This window comes from Chionomys nivalis, chromosome 19, assembly GCF_950005125.1.
Source record: "Chionomys nivalis chromosome 19, mChiNiv1.1, whole genome shotgun sequence".
Lineage (NCBI taxonomy): Eukaryota > Metazoa > Chordata > Mammalia > Rodentia > Cricetidae > Chionomys > Chionomys nivalis.
Window position 1 is genome coordinate 18771414 of NC_080104.1, and position 21618 is coordinate 18793031.

Genomic DNA, 21618 nt, shown 5'->3' on the forward strand with positions numbered 1-21618 from the left:
CATATACATACACATCTGTGTATGTGTATGTGTGTGCATGTAAAACCATAAAATCAAAAAAAAAGAAAAAGAAGCTATAAATTTGCCAGAGCAGAATGGGAGGGGTTAGAGGGAGAATAAGTGGGAAGGGCTAGAAGGATGAAAGAGACAGAGAAAGTGATAGAACTCTATTTCACCTAAAATGTGCTTTCTTAAATGTCAATAAATGAATTGATTGAATTTGCCTCTAATTAGGTGTATAGCTTTGGCTTTTTAAAATTTGAATTCTAGTGAATCGTTTGTAGCTGATTGTAAAGAATACAGGCCCAAGAAATCACCCTTCATCAAGATGTTTTGATAGTGCTTACCTATAGCCTGCAACTCCCTCTGACTGAGTCACCAGTAGGGCCCCCACAGTCATTCCGAGAACATTTTCCAGGACTCCAGTCTGTTGAGCAGTGATAACTTGGTGAGCCAAATTCTGCAGCCTGTTGCTCGGTAAGGATGGAATAAATTCAGTGCTCCTTACATTTGGCAGATCACCTATTTCAATGACAATCACCTTTGAGAGAGTTTCCACAGAGGTTGTTGGTGTGATCCTATATGGCATCACTTCTGCCATAAGAGGTCTGCGTTGACCAGATCTGGTAGAAGCACCACCACAAGTTACAGTCGGGCAATTACGCTTTCGTTTTCCTCTACTGTTTGCAATGGTTTCTAAGGTCTCTTTGTTGCCAGGCATCTCAAGCTTGAATTTGATTTGGTTTGGGTCAATCTGTAAGAAGTGGGTTAGCCTTTCAAGCATCACTCTTTCCCAGCCTTTCCCTGGGACTGAAAATGTCACAGTGAAAGCCAAATGAATGGAAACACTTGAGTGTATTTCAATAGGCGCCTCTCCGTGTAGGACAACATATAAGAGGTTATTCATGATGTCGAAGTAGTTGGCACCAGCAGACTCATCCAACAATGAAGACGCTGACTCTACTGGAGTAGGTGGAATAAATCTTTTTTCTAAGAAAACATGAGGGCTCTGAATCTCATTGTAGAACACAGCCAGAACTAGCTTGGAGGCACTTCTATTGCCAAGCAGAAAAAAGCGCAATAATGGAGGTGTTTGCTCCACAAAGCATATTTTGGTGATTTGCCTGGTCGGTAAGATGGAATAGAAAGTAGACACAGAGGAAGTGCTAGAGCGTGGGGTACTGTCCTTCACCCTGCTAAATGTGTCAACAAAGCCATTAGTAACAGATACAAGTGGGTATGACTTCGGAACTGTCCAAGGCACATCTACATTATGGAGAATTAGGATCACGTGGTCAGTCTGCTTGCAGAAGAAGCCCTGAATCATTGCTCGGAATGTGCATTTCTGTTCTTCTCTGAAGATACCTGTGAAACAAAGCAAACAAATGAGTAACATATGAGCAACGTCTAATGAGGATTTATAGTCCACTCTTCTCATCATTGTCTGTTGTGCTGTCAAATACTTACTGACCATTTGACTATATTAGCTATTGGGAACACAAAGAAAACTTAAGCAAAATATGAAAAGCTATGTGCATTAAAGCAAAGTCACCTGACATATTCTAATGATAAATATCTTTTTAAGATTAACAACAAAAACAATGGTTAAGTGCAAACAGATCTGACTAGGTAAAATAATTGCATCAGGAAAAATTGGGGGGGGGCTTACAGGAAAAGAACCTAAATTGCCATATTCTTATATGCACATATGACACAAAGTATCCAAAATGGCTTGGTGTTTCTCCCTATTATTAATAATCAGTTCTCCATCAAACACCGTTACATTTGAAGCCTTGACACTACCTGGTAGAAGCTTCAGAACCCACATTAAGTGTTTGATGTCACATGACTGCCTCAACTCATACGTCAGTCATAAGTACCAGGTTGTGACCTATGCTTCTAAAACAACTATGGATACCTGTGACCTCACCTTGGATTAAATTTGATAAAGATGCTCACAAAAGATGCTCACAAAACTCTGAGCAATACATTATCTATTTACTTATTGTACAGGAAATTGTAAAAAAAAAAAAAAAGACATGAATAACCAAATGCAAGAAACGTACAGCATAAAGTGTGTTTGAAAGATACAAAACTCCTATCCCCACTCCAGCTGGGCCTCCCACCACATTGTTCAGCTATACAAAGGCTCTACAAGACTTGATTATTCAGAATGAAGGTGAGTTTTATGAAATCACTGGTCATCGTTGTTTAATTCAGTTATCCAACCATCTTCTCTCCCTGCCTGTTACAGGGTGGGACTACACATTCCAAGCTTTTAGTCACATGATTTATTTCCCTATAAAGATCTTTCTTATGACTAGTAGAAATATAAGCTTCTCAGGAAAATGACAATTGAAACTGCTGTAAGATTCCATGCTACCTTAGCATAGCTACCATCAAGAAAACAAATGGTCAGGAGACTGTGGGTAGATAAAGAACACTTAGTCACTGCTGGAGAGATGGCAAATTTGTGAGTACACTATGAAAATCATTATAAATGTTTCTTTTTTTAAAAAAAAATTCAAAAAGTAGAACCCTGTGGTACAGCTGTACCATTATAAATACACTGAGAATTTAAAGTCTTACCATAGCTACATCTACATGTTTATTGGTATTTTGTTTACAGTAGCAAGGTAGTCAGCCTAGATATCTATTAACTCACAAATGGATGATGAAAATGGGTGCACACACACACAATGAAGTTTCATTCAGTGGTATAGAAAAATGAAATAATGGCATTTGTGGGAAAATTTATGGACCTGGAAGAAACTACTATTGTAAGCAAACGATTCTCAACCCTGAGAATTGGGACTACTACATGTTTTTTGTCATGCATGTATGTGAGCTTTTAATCTTGTATCTTATATGTGTGAGGTATGGGACTAATGAAACTAGAAAGGGGGTATAGGAAAGGAAAAGTATCTCACTTGGGGTGAAAGAGCATACCACAATCCATGAGACCTGAAAGGAGTAGGGGGGGATGATGAGGGACCACAGGAGGGGCATTGTGTGTATGTGTGTGTTGGGGGGGGGGAATCAGTTAAAGACCAAAAAAAATGTGCATGGGATTCCACACTTAAATCTTTTACTTTGTATATTAATCTGAAAAATACAAATAAAAGGAAGACAGCAAGGACATTTATAACTTATTAAAGCTAGAAAACAAAAGATTATTTGACAAGGGAAAGAAACAATCAAAGTCCTACCTAGCTGTAAGCCTACAAACTGCAGCAATGCCTGAACCAGCAAGGCATCTCTAATGGTGTACCATTGGCACGGCTGCCTCACTTGACTTAAGGCTTGTATAACAGGAGGGTATTCATGTCTGGTTCTGTAAACATAGCCAACTACTTATGACCAAAAAGATCATAGACTTCAGAGGAGAATCTACTCTTGCCAGTTTCTTCAACCAAAACAATTTAACTGTTTTTAGAATACTTTGCCTTGTACCCACAAGTGAGTGTAGCTCTCATTTCTCATCAAAGAAGATTTTTTTGGAACAGTTGGACACTGTTACAGAGGCCCAAACCTGGTCAAAACACAGAAAATGTGACTATGGGGTGCTCTGCTCCAACCAATACACCTGGAATGTAACACCTACACCTAAGGTTCAGGAAAATAAAAGACAAATCAGCAGAAAGATTATAAAAACAAGAAGTCCAGGATGTCTGCTGTGTTAATGTCCCCCACATAATGGCAGGAAAAATGTATCCATGACCTCTCAGCAATATGACTACTTAAAAAGACCCAAGGAGAATGTATCTGTTGATAGTCACTAGTATCTTATCAAGCTTCCAGTATTCAATCATGCGGTTCCACCTGGATGATTTTTATCTAATTCTAATCAGCTGCTGAAAGACCTGCCTCCCAACACTATAGCTGGATTATCCTTATCCTACTGATACCTTGTGGTTTTTCCCTCTGTATGCTATGATTACCATTAGTTAATAAAGGAACTGTTTGGGGCCTATAGCAGAACTATAGGGGAACAGAGCTAGGAGGGGAATACTAAACGGAATGCTGTGAGAAAGGAGGAGAAATCAAAGAGAAGCCGTGGAGCCACCATCAGAGACATACGTACTGAAACTTTGCTGGAAGGCCACGTCCTCATGGCTATGCACAGATTAATAGAGATGGGTTAAATTAAGATGTAAGAGTTAGCAAATAAGAAGTTAGAACAAATGGGTCAAGCAGTGATTTAAATAATATGGTTTCTTTGTGATTATTTTGGGGCTAAGCAGCAAGGAACCAACAAGCAGACTTCCTTGCAATAGCCTTGAAAGGAGGAATAAATTTCAACTTGATATTTGAAGTGTACAAATCATATTCAAAAGGAGTTTCACCAGACATTGTTTATTAAGAGATATTTTTATCATACTTTACTCACATCGACTTCTCTCCTCAAATGAAAACATTTCAATCTAACATAATTTCAGTCTGCTTTTAATTAAGAGTTCTTTCTTTCCAAATCAAGGAGCTTCTATGCCATTACACCCAAAGATGAGTGCCTCATTCAACACTCATCAGAGAAGCTTCTTCTTTCAGTTGATGGAAATTAACACAGAGACCCAAAACTGGACAATGTGCAGAGTGAGAGACCTCAACAAAATGTTTTACCAAATTGCTTCCCTCAAAACTCTGGGATCTATGAAGACGAGAAAGCAGAAATGTTCTAAGAGCCAGATGTGATTGACTCTAAGGAAACTGCATCTTCCAGACACAACTGGACTGATACACATATGACTTCACAGAGACTGTGACAGCACAAAATTGTTAATTCTAAATTTAAAATATTATTCTTTATTTAAATGCAATTTATTCTTCTCTTTTCTTTTCTCATTGATTTTCTTTTTCAATGCTTAAAAATTATGCTTAATGAAAAATGTGTTAAAAAATCCAAGAGATATTCTAATGAAAAAAGGTAAAATTTTTATGGAAAATACAGATTGTGCCTCTATATTAAAAACCTACACAATACTGCAATTATTTCAATTATTAAATCCTTTTTAAGATTAGCTTTTGTTTAAAATTAGTTCTATACAATATATTTTGATTATGTTCTTCCTGGTCCTCAAAGTTCTGCCAGGTCCTCCTCACCTCCTTACCCACCCAACTCCCTTGTTCTCTTTCAAAATTAAAAAGTAAAGCAGAAACAAAAAGCCCACAGAGAAATGTGAAATTCATTTGTTCTGGCCAAGTACTCCAGTTCACATGGCCTGCCCTGGAGTGTGGTTGTTGCACCCAATGATAGTCTATTGGAGAAAACTGATTTTCCTTTTCCCAGAAAGTCAGTTTGCAAACAGCTCCTCAGCACAGCTGGAATTTTGTGGCTGCCTTCCCTTCTCAGCAGTGGAACTTTGCCTGGTTTGGAAATATGTGATGAGTAGAGTATATTGGGGAGGGAAAGCATACCCGATTACATAATATTCAAAATTATGGTCAATAGGCTTCAAGAGAATACCTGAAGATGATCTATATAAAGGCCTGTGTGTAGAAGCACAGTTGTCAGACAGTATAAAGAGATAAGCCACATGCCCACAATGCACACTAGCTAGACCAGGTGGTTACATTTCTATCTGCACCAACCAGACATGTGGGAAAAAAAAAAAACCCTAAGCATTTAGTAGTGCTTTATTAATAGGTTCCCATGTCCCTTTTAATCCTGTTAGTATTCTTATTTTTGTCAACTTTCAATGTAGACGCAATTGGAAAAATCAAATATGTACCTCTAACAAATTACCCTGGATGAAGGCTGCTGTGCTTTTTTGTTAGAGTTCATTTCATTTTGGTTTGGCTTATTTCAGAGAGTCTCTAATGAAGCCCCAGCATACCCCTAATTCTCACTGATGCTTCCTTATTTTTTCCACTAAAAACCATTCCACTGTACTGCCAGCCTATAAGTCTTCGTCAAATACAAAAGGTATCGGATGATTGCTTTGTACCAAGTTCAGAATGACTGGTCTTTGCTTATTGTCCTTTCGATACTCTTTGTTTAATCTTACACCTGTCAAGGTTTGGAGTAAATTTCCTACTTTGATAAGAATCACACTTTGGTAAGTATGCTAGGATGGAGATGAAACAGTGGGTCAAATACTATGACCTCCTAGGAGTGGAGAACATTGTCTACTGTGTGAGAATAAGACATCAGTGAGATCAATGAGACAACTGCATGCTGTCAGCCTCTGAGGAGCGGTGGCTAAACAGAGGGATATTGTACACAGTATGGGAGCAGCATAGACCAGGAAAGGAAACAGGGTTTGGGGTGTGACCTAAAGAAACTGATTTCTTCACAGCACAAAAGAGACCTAATGGAGTAAAGGAGGGAAAATGTGTTCATTGGAGATAATGATTGTGCTGGTTATAAGTTTGAGATTTCATACAGCTCAGGGAACACATTTTGAACAAAGGGCATAAGAGGTTACCGAGCTTTTGAGCATCTCAGGAAAGAGATGGACGTTAGATAGGCAGATAATGGTCTTGCACTGTGGCCAGAATGAGTGTTAATCAAAACACACTCCGATCTCACACTAACAGTTGTTTGAAAATTACAAGCATTTGAAGTTCACAGAGCTTTGGTCAATGGAGTTCTCTGAGTTATTCAATGGATTTTAGTGGTAGCAAGTGGTCAACCCATGCATCATAACACAACATAGCATGGTAGCTGAGGAAAGTTTTAGATACAGAAATATCTGACAAGGAGCCCAAAAACCTATAGAAGCAGCATCAGGAAGGGGGCACAGTAGGATAAGTATTCAATGACCCAGAACTTTGCTTCATCTTAAAGTAGCCTTCATACCATAAATCTAATAGACTTCTTCCTCTCTTCCTTCCTTCTTTCTTTCCTCTTTCCTTACCTTTCTACTGTAATCTCTCTGTCTTTTCAGTCTTTCCTGTCTCCCCTCCTTCCATTCTTCTGTCCTTAGTCCCTTTTAAATTGTAAGTTTAATTATTTATACTTCTTAGATAGAAAATTAAATTACAGTCATATTGACTCAACTACATTATTTAGAAATGAGGATGGGAACAATGACAGGGTAGGAAGAAGAAAAGAAAGAAGAAGAAGGAGAAGAAGAAGAAAAATGAAGAAGGAGAAGGAAGAAGAAGAAGAAGAAGAAGAAGAAGAAGAAGAAGAAGAAGAAGAAGAAGAAGAAGAAGAAGAAGAAGAAGAAGAAGAAGAAGAAGAAGAAGCTAGAATTTTTTTATTTTGGACCTGATAAAATAAAATGATATCTAAAGGACTCTCCAGAGAACAATTCTCAGACATAAAATTCTGTAATGTTGTGTACCACAGTGAGAAGTCACAAAACTTTGGGAGTTTTCTCTGCACAGTTTCTTAATGAGCACATATGGGAAAATTCTTGATGGTTGTCAAATCATATATTTTTTTGCTTTTGTGATTATTATTATTTGGACCTTCAAATGAATATTCAACCATGATATGCTAGGAAAAGAAAATTATCACCAGAATCTTAATAAAGACAATTACCCAAATCTTACCAATAAATCATATTAATGGATCACCATTGTAACCAAATGTGAACTCTTGCTATTCCTAAATTAGAAATTCTATTTTAATGTCTTTAGAATTCAGTCATGGCTAAGAGATGCACTGTTTTGCAAATATCCTGTCATTCAGTTTCCTTTGACATCTGTACAGTTAATCAATGCTAGTTTTTTCAGTTTGTTAAGAGGCAAAATTAGTAATAATAATAAGAAGAAGATTTTAAGCAAAAACATGCAACATAGTAGTGCTGAGGAGTGGCCAAACAGACACAGTTCTTAATTGTAGCAGAGAATGCATGGTTACTGCTTTAAAAAAGGCTACACACAGCAAACCGACCTCCTGGCTCAACCCCCATTGCTGATGGTGAGACCCCATGATCACCGTCTAGACTCATGTCTGAATAGCCTTCCATTGTTCCCTCGGATAGATGCTTTTCTCTCCTGCTTTTCTCAGTTGGAGGAGGTTAGTTTTGAATAATGATTATCTTCCTCACTTGTTTTTGCCTTTCCCTTTCCCACTTCACCAAATGGCCTCATCTGCCAGTCACAATTTTTGTGGTCTGCAATTCTGATCACTTTTAAATGAAACCCATGCTGGCTTTGGTAATCATAATGTCATTTGCAATTTACCACTAAACACGTTTATTCAGTTAGTAGCACACGGGAGAAAGAGAACTCCATATGAACTCACCGTGAAAGGCCTAATCTGATTATTTCCTCATGAAAATCCAGGCAGGGGTGCTTGTAAGAGGGGCTGAGAGAAGAAGGGGAGAAAGCAAGGCCTGGCCACAGCTGACTTTGATAATCAATGTGAATGGATAAGTGATACAGCCTGGCAGGGCAGCCACCCAATCACCCCAGGGCATTCTTCTCGAAAAGGCAAGAGTGGACAGGTCATAATGAATGCTGAGTGACCAGTGAGCACTGGCTTGGCATATGCTATTGCACTCAGGGTGGACAAGCACAGTGACAAAATCCAGAAGCTCCGCTTTAAGTGCGGGAAATTTGATTAAGCAGGTTGTATTTGTGTATGCACATGTGCACATGAGCGCTTGCTTTGTGTGTCTGTCACCTTCCTAAAATATCCTGTACATAAAACACACTCTGCCCTCCTTTCACCAGACTAAAAGCCATAGACCTAATACCAGGAAAGGAGAAAAGCTAATTGTGTCTGGTTTAGGAGGAGAAAGAACTCTGTGTGTGTGTGTGTGTGTGTGTGTGTGTGTGTGTGTGTGTACATGTACACACACACTCAGGTTGCTTCCAGGGTTCTAACAAATATTAACTTTGTGTCAATATTTGTCCTTCCTGTCGTGAAATGAGGATTTTCCACCTCATTTCCCATTTGAAAAGAAAATATGCCAAAGGGGTCATCTCTGCTAGAGAAAAAAATTAACAGAAAAGAAAAAAAAAAACAAAGAAATAACTTCTATCTTTTATTTAGAAAAATGGATCAGAAGAAATGGGAAAAAAAGTATTTCTAAAATAAATGCTTTGACTCAAAGGCACGCAGAATCCTTCCATCTTGCCATTTCAACAAAAGAGAAAAATTTATATGTTTAAAATAGAATGAAATACATCAACATTAATGATTTTTTTCCTCGAGGTTAACACCACCATTTCCCTCAACAATATTTTTAGCCTTCCTATGATATATTTCACAAACTACCATAAACTATAGGCGATCTTGACATAAACAAAATAAATAATCACTCACTTGTTTTCAAGAAATGAAAATGAATAATTTACAATTCTCTTCTATCAAACGATATTAATACCTCATCATTTCCAATTTAACAAATACAAATGGGCACAGGTAAGACAAGCGAGGACCAGTTCCGTGTCTCCCCAATTATGGCTGTTGCTTATCCTTGAACTACAAAGAGTGACATTCCAAAATCTCAAAACTGTGCTTCTCAAGACCAAAGGAAGCAATAGAAATATTCAAAAGGATTGTTAAAGAAAACATGCTTTGCTTATTTTAGATAGAGTAAACAGAATGTTTTTTTGCTTCAAAATGGAGAAATGTTAACTCAAATTGTTTCTTAAAACTTTGAAAGTGATGATTATATTGGGATTATTTGGTAAAGGCAAGTTGAGAGTGTTCTAACATGCAATATATTCGAGATCTAAATGAACTATGAAGCTTAGAAGTTGAGGTCTTTAAGTTCTGCTGAGTGATTATGCTGTGTCATTTGCAGTTATTATAAAGGGAACACATATAATTGTTCATGTACTGATACATACTACAATTTTAGTAAGTAACCTAACGGTAAGGGTGGCAATTGTAAATTCAAAATATTTATCAGTGTAAAATTTTGAGAAATTGTGTCATTGGACATAAAAGGTGCATCATTTATTTGGTGTTGAGTTCTGGAATGTCAAAAAAATAGTGCGTTTCTGGGTTGACCTTTACAATTAGCTAGAGAGTGTCACTTCGGAGCAAAGGTGACTACCATTTGCAACAAAGAAAACCAGTCGGAACAGTTGCTGCATTGTGGCTTCCAACGGTTGTGGGACATGAGTCAGGCAGGTGGGAAAGGAGACCACAGGTGAAGACGAGCATGGTAGTGAAGCAGATCAGTGTGGAGAAAGGCAGCGGCTGTGTCAGGAGCTGCTCCTCACTGCCTCTCCCACACTCCCATGAGCAGTCTCACTGGTGGTTTGGGACCGGTCCTTATTGTCAGTGGGGACACCTTCCCAAAAGAGATAGAAACAGACAACCACAGAGACCTTGAAAACGCACAATGCAAGCTTGCTTTGTAGGACCTCTGTATCATGTTAATCTTGGTGGGTGTTTCACAGTAATTTTTTTATTCTTTAATAGCTGTGATTTTTGAGAAAAATAATGAATGGTAAAGGGTAGAAAAAGGGATGGAATGACAGGAAAGAGGTGAAGTGGGGGTGGGGGTGACGTATGGATCCAACAGCTCTTTCTTCTGAGCCAGCCATTTTTAATGTTTTTGGTACCTTTTTTTGATAAGAGAGCATTCAAATGAAACCCAGGGACTATTACATTTTATATTTTCTTACTATGTTGAAATATCATTAGTTGTACACTACTTGAAATAATAAGTGGCTTAGTATTTTAGGGGGAGGATTTGGGGAATAAAATTTCACCTACAAACCTATGGTCCCAATTACGAATTTTATTATTTGAATACTACATTAGAAACATCCCAGGCAAATGTGGGCTCAGGAAGTAAGCCCTGTGAGAGATCAGGTTTAGCACTGATTGCATCCTGCTTTCTCCACTTTGAAGCCCTGGAGAGGCTCCTCATCCTCCTTCTGACTCCTTTTCCCACACGTAAATGGATTAACAGCCCCACACAACCCATAGGTTGATACATACTCAAAAGTGAGATAATATATGTTCAGACTCCAAAATGAGCACCTGCCATGAAATCTATGCTGTTATGTTCTCCGTAACCGCAAGAGAAGCATCCTTTAAACAACTTCAGTTTGTCCCTCAGCTCAAACTAATACTCACCTTGTGGTAAGTGTTGAAATTATTCATTCCCATGAACAAAGGGGAAAGAGACAAATTGCAGTCAAAGCGAATTCCTGAAACCTTGCCCTAATAATGACTATTTTTAGAAAATGTAGATAATGGAAATCCCATACATGCCCAGAAATGTGTGTGCTCGTGGGTTCAAGTCGAAAATCTGCTTTGCACCATTGAAGAAAACAACCCCACCCTGAAAATCTAGGATAATGTTTACTTCCATCCAAATTCCCTATTCCTTTGGTCCCACTGCACCTCATCCCCCCCCCTTCTCCTCTCCTCTCCTCCTTTGCTAGTGAGCCCTGTCTGCTGCCCTTAAACACAGCAGTGTTCAGAGCCTAGTTTAAAGAGAAGGACAACTGATATTTTTCTTTACAAGTGCAGCTCCTGGAACCCTCTTTCCTCAGAATGATAAAGTTGCCCCCTCTCCAGCCCCCTTTTTGAAGCAGCCACAGTCATTCTGCTGGATGCCAAAACCAAAATGAATGGGACAGTGCTGTGGCCTGCTCTGAGCCGTGGCTATAATGAGATTTGAATGGGAAGCCCCGGACACAATAAATCTGCGCCATATGTGACCATTTCCTGTGTCAGTTCCTTTCTTGTAACCAGTGGAGACTTTTTCCCCCCTCTCCTGACCCCACACCATGACTCTGAAATCTTTCATGGCTGCTTATGGGCCTCGGGCTCTTTACAGCAGTTGTATAAATAAATGAATTTGACAGCAAACATCATAACAGTTAGCCGTAATGTGTGTTCGCCAGAAGTGCCTATACTACCCACTGGAGAAATGGCAGAGGAAACAGCTTGTTTTGTTACCTAAACAAAAGTAGTTTCATGTGACAAGTGGTGAAAGAATTAGTCAAATTAACTTGAAATCCACCGGGACTAGTTTTGCCAACTTGCCCTGCCAGAGAAAACTTTCCCAGCGTCTCAGTGCCTGTGACACACAAGAGATAAATTCCCTCCTCTTGTTCTGACATAAAAATGTAGGCTGGGGCGACCAAGCCCTTGGCTGGTACATATTAATCTATGTGCGAATGTTGAATGTCAGGTATGTGGTCTTAGCTCTAGCAAAAGGTCGCTAAGGCAGCTATGGCAGAGAAGCCACACATGATGACTGGGAAGAAAGCGTGAGGCGGCTACTGTGACAGTTTACTTGCTTCCTAGGGATAGTAAACCAACACCTCGGAACATTTCCTTCCTTCCCTTATGATGCCTTTATTCGAGAACAAACTCATAACACCCACACCTAATAATTACTCCAAGAAGCCAGGATTTTCCCTGCATCATCACAGTCGGCGTAAAATGAGATTTTTCCATATTTGATGAATTTGAACCCATTTCAACAAATATAACAATAGCCCAGTTTTTCAGTTCTATGGGCTAGTCATCTCAAAGACCTCATATATCTGCACCAGCCTGGATGGCATCTGTATGCTGGGAGTGTGACATACACTATGATCACACTCCACCCCAGGTTTTATGATACTGAGCAAGTTGCTGTGTTCAAGTTCTGACTCAGTTACTCACATTCTCTGGGACCACACTCAAGCAAGTTCTCCTCAGTGCACCTCTGTTTCCTCCTAGTTAACTAGGAAGTTTAACGGTATGGCACAATCTCAGTCTGGTTTTTATTGCTGTAGGATATGAATAACAATATTTCAAACTGGGGCCTTTATAAAGAAAAGTTTTATTTAGTCCACAATGCTCCAGACCAGACATACAAGACTGAGCAGCAACATGGGTTTGCTCTTAGACTGTGATGTCTGTCTCGTAAGTGGAAACATGGAAGGACCATTGGGCTCATACAAAGAGGGAACAAGCAGGGGCCACACATGTTCAGGAGAACCAACCCACTGTTTCAGTATCACAAATCCCTTTACGGGGGGACAGAGCTCTCATGTCCCAAGCACCTCTTCTCCACCCCCATACCATTACATTGGAAGTTAAATAGCAAAATAAATATTGAAAAGACATACCACACTAAACCATAACAGATATAAAGCTTATAACATGGTTATAATAATTAAATGTATTTTTAAAGTTCAGAGATGTAACTGATGCGTATTATTTGTTTTTGTTAGGCCAAACATGGAAACCTGAAAATCAGTCTCCTTAGCAACAATACCACCCTTTTATGTGACAGCTTAATAGGATCAGAAACATTTTAGAAATAAAGTAGAAAATTCCAGGATAAAAATTATAATAATCACTTTATTCAAGCTGATGGCTATTGATTTCAATGACAACTTACTTACAATACAAATATCACATAGACCCCACAAGTGTTTTTATGAAAAAATATTTCTACTCTGCTTATGGTGGTATACATTGCAATGGTGAATCAATCACTGTCTATAGAACTCCCCTAATGGTGAACATAAAAGTCAGTGACCAAGCAGGATGTTGTGGTGTGCACCTGCAATCCAAGTACTCAGGAACTAGAAGGAAGGAAGAGTGGAAGTTTGAAGCCAGCAAGAACTAAATACTGGGTTTAGGGTCAGCCTGGGCTGTGTAGCAAGGTTCTATCTCAAAAATCCAAGGGCTAAGAATGTAGCTCAGTGGGAAAGAACTGGCAGCAAGCTCAGGGTGGGAGCTCTGGCATGCTTGCTGCTAAGCCCTGCGTTTGATCCCAGGAACTCACATCATATAAGGAGTCTCAAACTTTCCTCTGAACACTACATGTGCACTGTGACACATGCAAATGTACCCCTATATACACACCATAAATAAATGCAGTGCAAATGAATTGTAACTTAGCAGGTAGAAATAAGGATCAATGCAAGTAGGTATTTTGGTTTACAGAGTTCCTACTACCTGCACAATAGTTTTAGTGTCTTCATTTTTAACAACCCGACACATCTACTGGTTTATGATTTCTTCACATCTAGTCAAACTGTAGAGAAAAGTCAGAAAGAGTAATGCATTCAATGGCATAAAAATAAATGGACTATTCAAGTTTTCTTCTTAAAGCAATGCCAATAAAACTGGAAAGTGATAACTAAAAGGAATAAACCCTGTGGCTCCAAAAAAATGACAAACATGAAGGAGACAAAACAAATACGCTGTCCAAAACAGGCTGTTTGGGAACTGGGAGGTAAGCGGTATTCTTCTAAGTAAAGTGGGCTTAAGTGCAACTCCGCTTATGATCGAATCAACTGAAGGCCCTGACTGATCACTGTGCCCCATGTATCCACAGAAACCTACAGCAACTTCTCAGGAGTTAGTCTGTACGAAAACAACTTTTTGCGGGAGGCAATCTGTTGTAAAATGTCAACTGATGAATGGCTGTGTCCAAATCCTTTCCCAAGATGAGCTTCTGAACACCTTTGTTGACCCTATTTAGGGTTTCTACATATGAAGATTTATGAATGACTCCAGATCCTTGGGCCAGAGGGCCACCAACACTGAATAAACACGGCGTTGAGTAGCACCCCTTTGATTGGCCAGCCATGGCTTCTGCTTTTTAATTAGCAAGTGCACACTGTCACCTTGTAAAGTCTGTTTTTCTCAGTTAAAGGGAAACACACAAGGTGACAGAGAAACTTTATAAGACCAGGATCCTCAACCAGTCTCTGTATATCTGTGTGTATGTGTCGGGGGGGGGGTGGAGGGCGGGACACTTTCAAGCTGTTTCAGTATTTTCTGGGTATCTATGAAAGCACATATGAGCCTAGTTGTAGCTCAGGAAGTGCGAGGCTAGGATATCTCCTCTTAAGGGTAGGCAGAGTCATTAATTAGTCCTTAACCATAGAGCAGAAGGAATGAAGGTTCCTTTGGGGCCATATAATTTAATTAAAGGAGTTGACAATCCACAGGCTACAGTCCAAGTCTGGCTCATTGACGAATTCTCTAACGGGCTTTCCTCCGAACATAGCCACAGTCATTTGCTGGTGTCTTGTCTGTGGCTGCTTTCACCTTGAGAGCAGAATTGAGTAATTTCAAAAGAAACCATGTGGTCTAAAGCATGGAAATATTTAGTGTGTTCATGCTTGGTGTTCATGCCAGTGTCTGTTATGAGCTCTGAGCCTGTCTCTGAGACAGTGACCAGTTGAAGTAGAAGATAGAATTTAATCCCTCGGCCTGGATTCCTGCCAAGGACACTGTGATCAAAAACACAAACAGGAAAAAAACCTTTGCTATTTGGGGCACTGAAATATGTGGATTGATATGCATCCTAGCCTAGCCTCCCTGGATGGAAGTAGCATACGCATCTGCTAAATACAGATGATACTTTTTCTCTGAATATACCCACTGCATCCTGCTTCATGAACAGGAAAAAAAAAAAAAAACCACAAACATGGGGACCCTTTGTCTTCGTTACATTTAGCTTGAGCTCAGGACACAAGTGGGTTCATAGAGACATGGTCTAGAACTTTTCCTTCAGTAAGCACAAATAGCCTTTGTAGACGTCATCCCAGCATCTGCTTCAACTAGTGTCTGGGGACAAACTTCTCTGGCAAAGCACAATGGGAAGACACCTTCCATGCACCACAGCAAATGTGCCGTCTATGTGTTGAGTTATGCAGAAGAAATGTCCTTGGTGTGGCACTCACAAAATAATTACTGGCATAGCTAGAGGAAGATGTGTCCATAAGCCCAGGATTGGCATGTTCAAATCTTTTATTAGTTCTTATATTTAGGCATTGACAGGTAAACCATGCATATAACTGGCTGCTCTTGCTCTCTTTTTTTTTCTCTCTCTCTGAAGACAGATCTTCACTTTTGAAAGTAAAACAAACAAGTTTGCTTCTTAGCAGGAATAACCACGGCCCTTCAGCTTCACAGATGGGCAAGTTGAGTTAACAGGCTGCCACTGCCTCTCTTTGGTAACCCATAGAGATAGAAAGCATGGCAGCAATGAACTCTGTGTCCCTGGACTCAGCTGGAGGAAGGCTGAGCCAGGGACGATCTTGCCCAGCAAAGTGTTTTGGTCTGATAAACAGAAACATATTCGAGATATGAATTCCAATTGAATTTCTTTCTACTCTTTGTGAGTCTTGAGTATTTGACAGGCTACAATTCACTTCATTTTCTTTGTTATAGATGCAAAGGTATACATCTTGACATTTACATAATGCAGGGAAACACATATAAAAATGAATACACAGGGGTCCAGGAGACAGAGGATGGGTTGGATTGAAAGGAAAGGAGTCACCTGAGCATCTAGTGTTGAGAAATGGAAGTCAGGAGAGAACGGATGGAGAACACAATGAGATCAACCAGGTACTACTTACGCATTTAAACAAATCAACTCTCCTGTTTCTGACACCTAGAATTTCAGGATACAAGATTCTAGGTACATTGTTCCCAGTTCATGTTCCACTTCAGGGACTCTTGAGGCTGAGGCTTCATTACTAAACAAGATACATGAATGCAGAAGATCATGTGGAATTAAATTTTGAGCAACAAACCCAAGCTGTGTTGCTGAGATACATTATTTGTGTATCTCATATCCCTCGCACCCACAGAAATGCCAGCTGAGCATGGTACCCCCATAATTTCAGAAGGTAGAGAAAGGGATCCCTTAAGCAAGCTGGATAGCTCAGTTCACTTTATCATTGAGTTTGGAGAGAAGCAGCCTCAATGAATAAGATCCAGAGCAAATTGAGGAAGCCCTTGGGTTTCAGCCTTGGTCTGAAAACACGTGCATGTATGTACCCATACACATATCTGAACATGCACACACATGTGCATATCCATCTACCGCATCCATGAAAAAAAAAAAGAAAATCTTATTGCTGACAGAAGTTTTCAATAAACTAGGAGACAAAGTGGGATCTGAAATTTTAAGACAGGCACTTGAAATGTGTCTAAAGAGAGTAGTCTGATTACAAATACAGCACAGAGATTCCACATGAAGCAGAATACTTTAGTCAGCAACCTTTTAGTTCTGCTTACCCATGTATGAGTGAACTGTGACAAGTAGCACACAATAAGATCTGCCTACGGGGAAACTTCAAAGTAATGTCTTCAGATTGGAATGAAACCTGCTAGAGAAGTAGGAAATCAAAAATCACCTAAGAGTGAGTGTGTCACTTCAGTGTTTTTTAAACTCTGAGCAGTAGAGTGACTGAGAAGAAATATAGGGAATAATGTTAATTATCTCCCCTTCATTTTCTAGTCCTGACATCTAAGCATGGGCTGAATACTATTTCTTGGGCTTTCATCATTATTCTGATAGAATAGCAAATTTGGGAATACAATGATAATAAACAATGGCGGGAGACATAACGCCTGCCCTCGGAAAGCCTTTAGTTATGTCTCTGGGGGCAAAAAAAAGTTGTCTGATATCTAGGAAACATCCAGTTTATGGGACAGTGGAGTGCAGGTATCAGCCTTACTCACCAGACACAGCTCCTGCTGCCTCCGGGCTATGTGCTGCATGGCCTCTCGCTCACAAAAAGATGGAAAAAACCATCAAAATTTCTTGAGCATCTACAATGTGCTGGTTTCTGGACAAATCATCCAAATACATCTTCTAGCTTGATTTTCTACTACAGTAATCCAAGAGATATAGTATCATTGCTTCCTTTTACCTGGACTTGAAGGACTCAAGGGTACGGGAACCAGATTCAAACAGCACCCAAAATCTCCCAAGTGTCACACCTCGATGGTGGCAGCTCAAAACTCAGCAACCTTCTTCAAGTTTGAGATGTGGGGGCAACAGTCCTTTGCTTGTTGAATAACCAAACCATGGGGGAATCGATAACTCGGACTATGTAAGCAAATGAAGCAAAATGCTTAAAGTGGATATGTATAGAAAGACAGTGAATAAATAATGCCAGGGCACATGTAGTTAGAAGCTGCATTACAATGGAAAGTCAGCTATTCCGACTTTCTGAGCCAGGCTCGATATACACTTAAGACTTGGGAGGGGAGATAATGGGCCATTCCTGTCCTTGGCCTGTACCCTTATGAGTTTATTTTAAGTGACTACTGATGAGCTTTGCCCTCCTAGGCATTCCCTACTTGGTGGCCAGCTCAAAACTAATTTGGGAGCCCTAGGGACTATTAAGGACCTAGAGCCTTGCTAAAGTCTGGGATAGAAACATTAAAGCAGAATCCTTCATACCAAAATAAAGTTAGAAGCCGGAGGCAACTGGTTTAAAGGTTAAAAGTAGTTTGGCAAAAAGGCAAGAGCATATTCATAACCATTCCTAAGGACACTGATGAACTCATGTGTTCCCTTAGAACCTTCCTGCATCCATTTCCACCCTTTGTATAAGACCAAGTCAGTTATATGAATATTATGTTAAGAGCAATTCATACACTGGGTCAAAAGCAAAATTGGACCACATCCTTCAGTGGGGAGCTTATTCCCTCAACTATAGAATTTTTTTTTTTTTGCTGAGATTCAATTTGCTGCCGATTTGAATAGCCTAGAGACGCAGTATTCTCTAAATAAAGCCAGCCATTAGCCTTTTCAGAATGATTTCCTATGTTAGCTAGAGTTGCACCCTGGGAGAACACTACCCTAGTGCATCTGGCCAAGTCGTTGGTGCCATTTAGCTTATTAGGGGTAAGACTAGGAGAATTCTTTCCTGCCCTCTAAGGAGAGATCATTTATACCCCAAAGTTTCAGACTCATTATTCTGAACTGAGGGCATAATTACAACGTTATGATTATCATAAAACTAATCAGAGTTTCCTCTCTCCTCTTCCTCCTCAGCATTGGCCTCCCTGACCTCCCTCAACAGAAAGTCTATGGGATGATTATTCACAATGTGTAGAAGTATTTCCATTTATTTATTTTAATTTTCTCATTATTAATTTCATTGACAGTGTACTTATTCTCATATGATGAAATGGAGTACAGAAAATTAGTTTTTACAACTCCTGTGTAGTGAGAAAATGTTTGTTCTTGCCTCCTAATGTTTCTCACTGTGTTTCCTTTTCTTCCTTCCCCCGCCAGAAGTACCTATTGCCTGTAGATCAGGAAACCACCACCTGCTCCTTAGAGTCACTCTTTTTTTTTTTCAGACTTTGATGCTTTTGCTATCCAGGGCTTATGTTTTTCCATGCCACTAGTTGAGAAAGCAGTAATTTAGGAGCCAAGACCAGGCCACAATCAGACATAGCAGGAAAAGGATAAAGGTGAGTAGCGGCAAATGAAAGCATGGCAGGGCACAGGCAATTACAGCAGCAATGTGGCTTCTGGTCCAGGCAGGCCAATGTTATTCAACTATCCGTATAAAATAAAAAAAAATAAAATAAAATATATTCTATATTGCTGTTAATACATCGTATCAGGGATTAAAATTACTATTTAAGATATTAGGGCTGTTTCCTAGTTTTTCATTTATTGCATCAATAAGCACCATGACCAAAAGCAGCTTGGGGAAGAAATTGTTTGTTTCACTTACACTTCCATGTCATAGTCCATGCTGAAGGGAAGTCAGGGAAGGAACTTAAGACCGAAGCATGGAATTGGGAATAGAAGCAGAGGCCATGGAAGAACACTGATTACTTCTTCCTCATTGATTGCTCAGTTGTCTTTTTTATATATTCCAGGATCACCTGCCTTGGGTTGGCACCATCCAAAGCAGGATGGGCCCTCCCACATCAATCATCAATCACAAACATGTCCATAGGCTAATCTGGTGAAAGCGATTTCTCAACTGAAACTCTCTCTTCCCAGAAAAGTTCACATTCCATCAAGTTGACAAAGCAACCAAACAGTACAGGCTGAGAATGTAGCTGAATCACAGAGAACTTGCTCGACATGCAAATACCTTGGGTTTGATATCCTTAGCACGTGGGCATGCACACACACTGATGACAGCAGCTATGGTGGAGCTCCAGCAGCACTCACTGTCAATCAAACATGCCTACCCTTTCTAATCAAATGACCTACTCAGTAGCACTTAGGGGATGTGCCTTACCTCAAGTTCTAGTCTGTCAATCCACATCAAGTGGTGGCTTGACTTCCAAAAACACATTTCTCACAGTCTTTTTGTACTGAATACTAGCTAACAGAATTCTTCAAGAACTTACTCTAAAATTAACAGTGCTGTCATGCTGGAATGACAGACTTAACCAACAGCACATGAATCTCACCCAGCCTGAAATACAATGTGGCACCATTGGTTCAGGCAGAGAAGTCTTGGGTACCACTGACTCATATTTCCTTGTGAAGGCCCTTTTGCTATAAAAGGCTGAGAACTTTGATTTGATGGTCTCTAAAAACATGCTAAAAGCTTGGTACTCTACCTCTGCCCTCATTTCTTTTCTCCTCTGTGTCTCTCTGCCCAGCACACTCTCACCCCCTGGCTGGTCTTCAAATGCTTCAGGCTCACACCCCATTGGGGGCCATAGCCAAGGCAGATTTTCTCTGTTTTAGGTGTTCACGTTTCTTATTCCCACTTCTGCTTTTACTTACCCTCGTAAAGCCCCTGATGTCTGTTTTGCACAAAGTTTCATGGCCTTCCAAGATACTATGCATTTTTCCCTTTGGGCCATAGCAATCATAACTTTCAATTAAACTAAACAGCTTACTTTTTCTATATGTGCTATTTATTTTCTTCCCATCTAAAAGTTGAGCTCCATTATGGCAGGAATCATTTTACCAAGCTTTTGAATTTCTGTGCTCCAATAGGTAACCAGGCACATGACACACACTAAGAAAATACATGTTAATTCGTCATTCTTTTTTTTGTTTGTTTGTTTTTGTCTTTGTTTTTGAGACATAGTTTCTCTATAGCTTTGGAGACTAACTGTGCTGGAACTATCTCTTATATATCAGGCTTGCCTTGAACTCACAGAGACCCACCTGCCTCAGCCTCATTAATAATCCAATAAAAACTGGTGTACAGATCTAAACAGAGAACTCTCAACAGATGAATCTAAAATGGCTGAAAGACACTTAAGGAAATGCTCAACATCCTTAATCATCAGAGAAATGCAAATCAAAACAACTCTGAGATTCTATCTTATACCTGTAAGAATGGCCAACATCAAAAACACTGATGACAATTTATTTATGCTGGAGAGGTTGTGGGGTAAAGGGAACACTTCTGCATTGCTAATGGGAGTGCAAGCTGGTACAGCCCCTTTGGATGTTAGTGTGGAGATTTCTCAGAAAATTAGGAAACAACCTTCCTCAAGACCCAATAATACCACTTTTGGGTATATGCCCAAAGGAAGCTCAAATATACCCAAAGGACATGTGCTCAGCAGCATTGTTTGTCATAGCCAGAACCTGAAAACAACCTAAATGCCCCTCAACCAAAGAATGGATAAGGAAAATGTGGTACATTTACACATTGAAGTACTACACAACAGAAAAAAAGAAATAATGACATCTTGAAATTTGCAGACAAATGGATGGAGCTAGAAAACATTATATTGAGTGAGCTAACCCAGTCCCAGAAAGACAATTATTATATGTATTCACTCATAAGTGGTTTTAAACATAAAGTAAAGAAACCCAGCCTGCAAATCACAATACCAGAGAACCTAGACAATGAGCACCCTAAGAGAGCCATACATGGATCTAATCTACATGGAAAGTAGAAAAAGGCAAGATCTCCTGAGTAAATTGGGAGCATGGGGACCATGAGAGAGGGTTGAAGGGGAGAGGAGAGGCAGGGAGAGAAGCAGAGAAA

The 21618-nt window shown here is 39.7% G+C and overlaps 1 protein-coding gene across 1 annotated transcript in view; it reads right to left on the minus strand.

The window, feature by feature from the left end:
* Pkhd1 (PKHD1 ciliary IPT domain containing fibrocystin/polyductin) overlaps positions 1–21618 on the minus strand; it is a 428039-nt gene that overhangs the window by 35011 nt on the left and 371410 nt on the right. The window contains exon 60 of the mRNA XM_057751507.1: positions 348–1365. Within this exon, the coding sequence (XP_057607490.1) occupies positions 348–1365 (1018 nt within the window). The remainder of the gene's footprint in view (positions 1–347; positions 1366–21618) is intronic.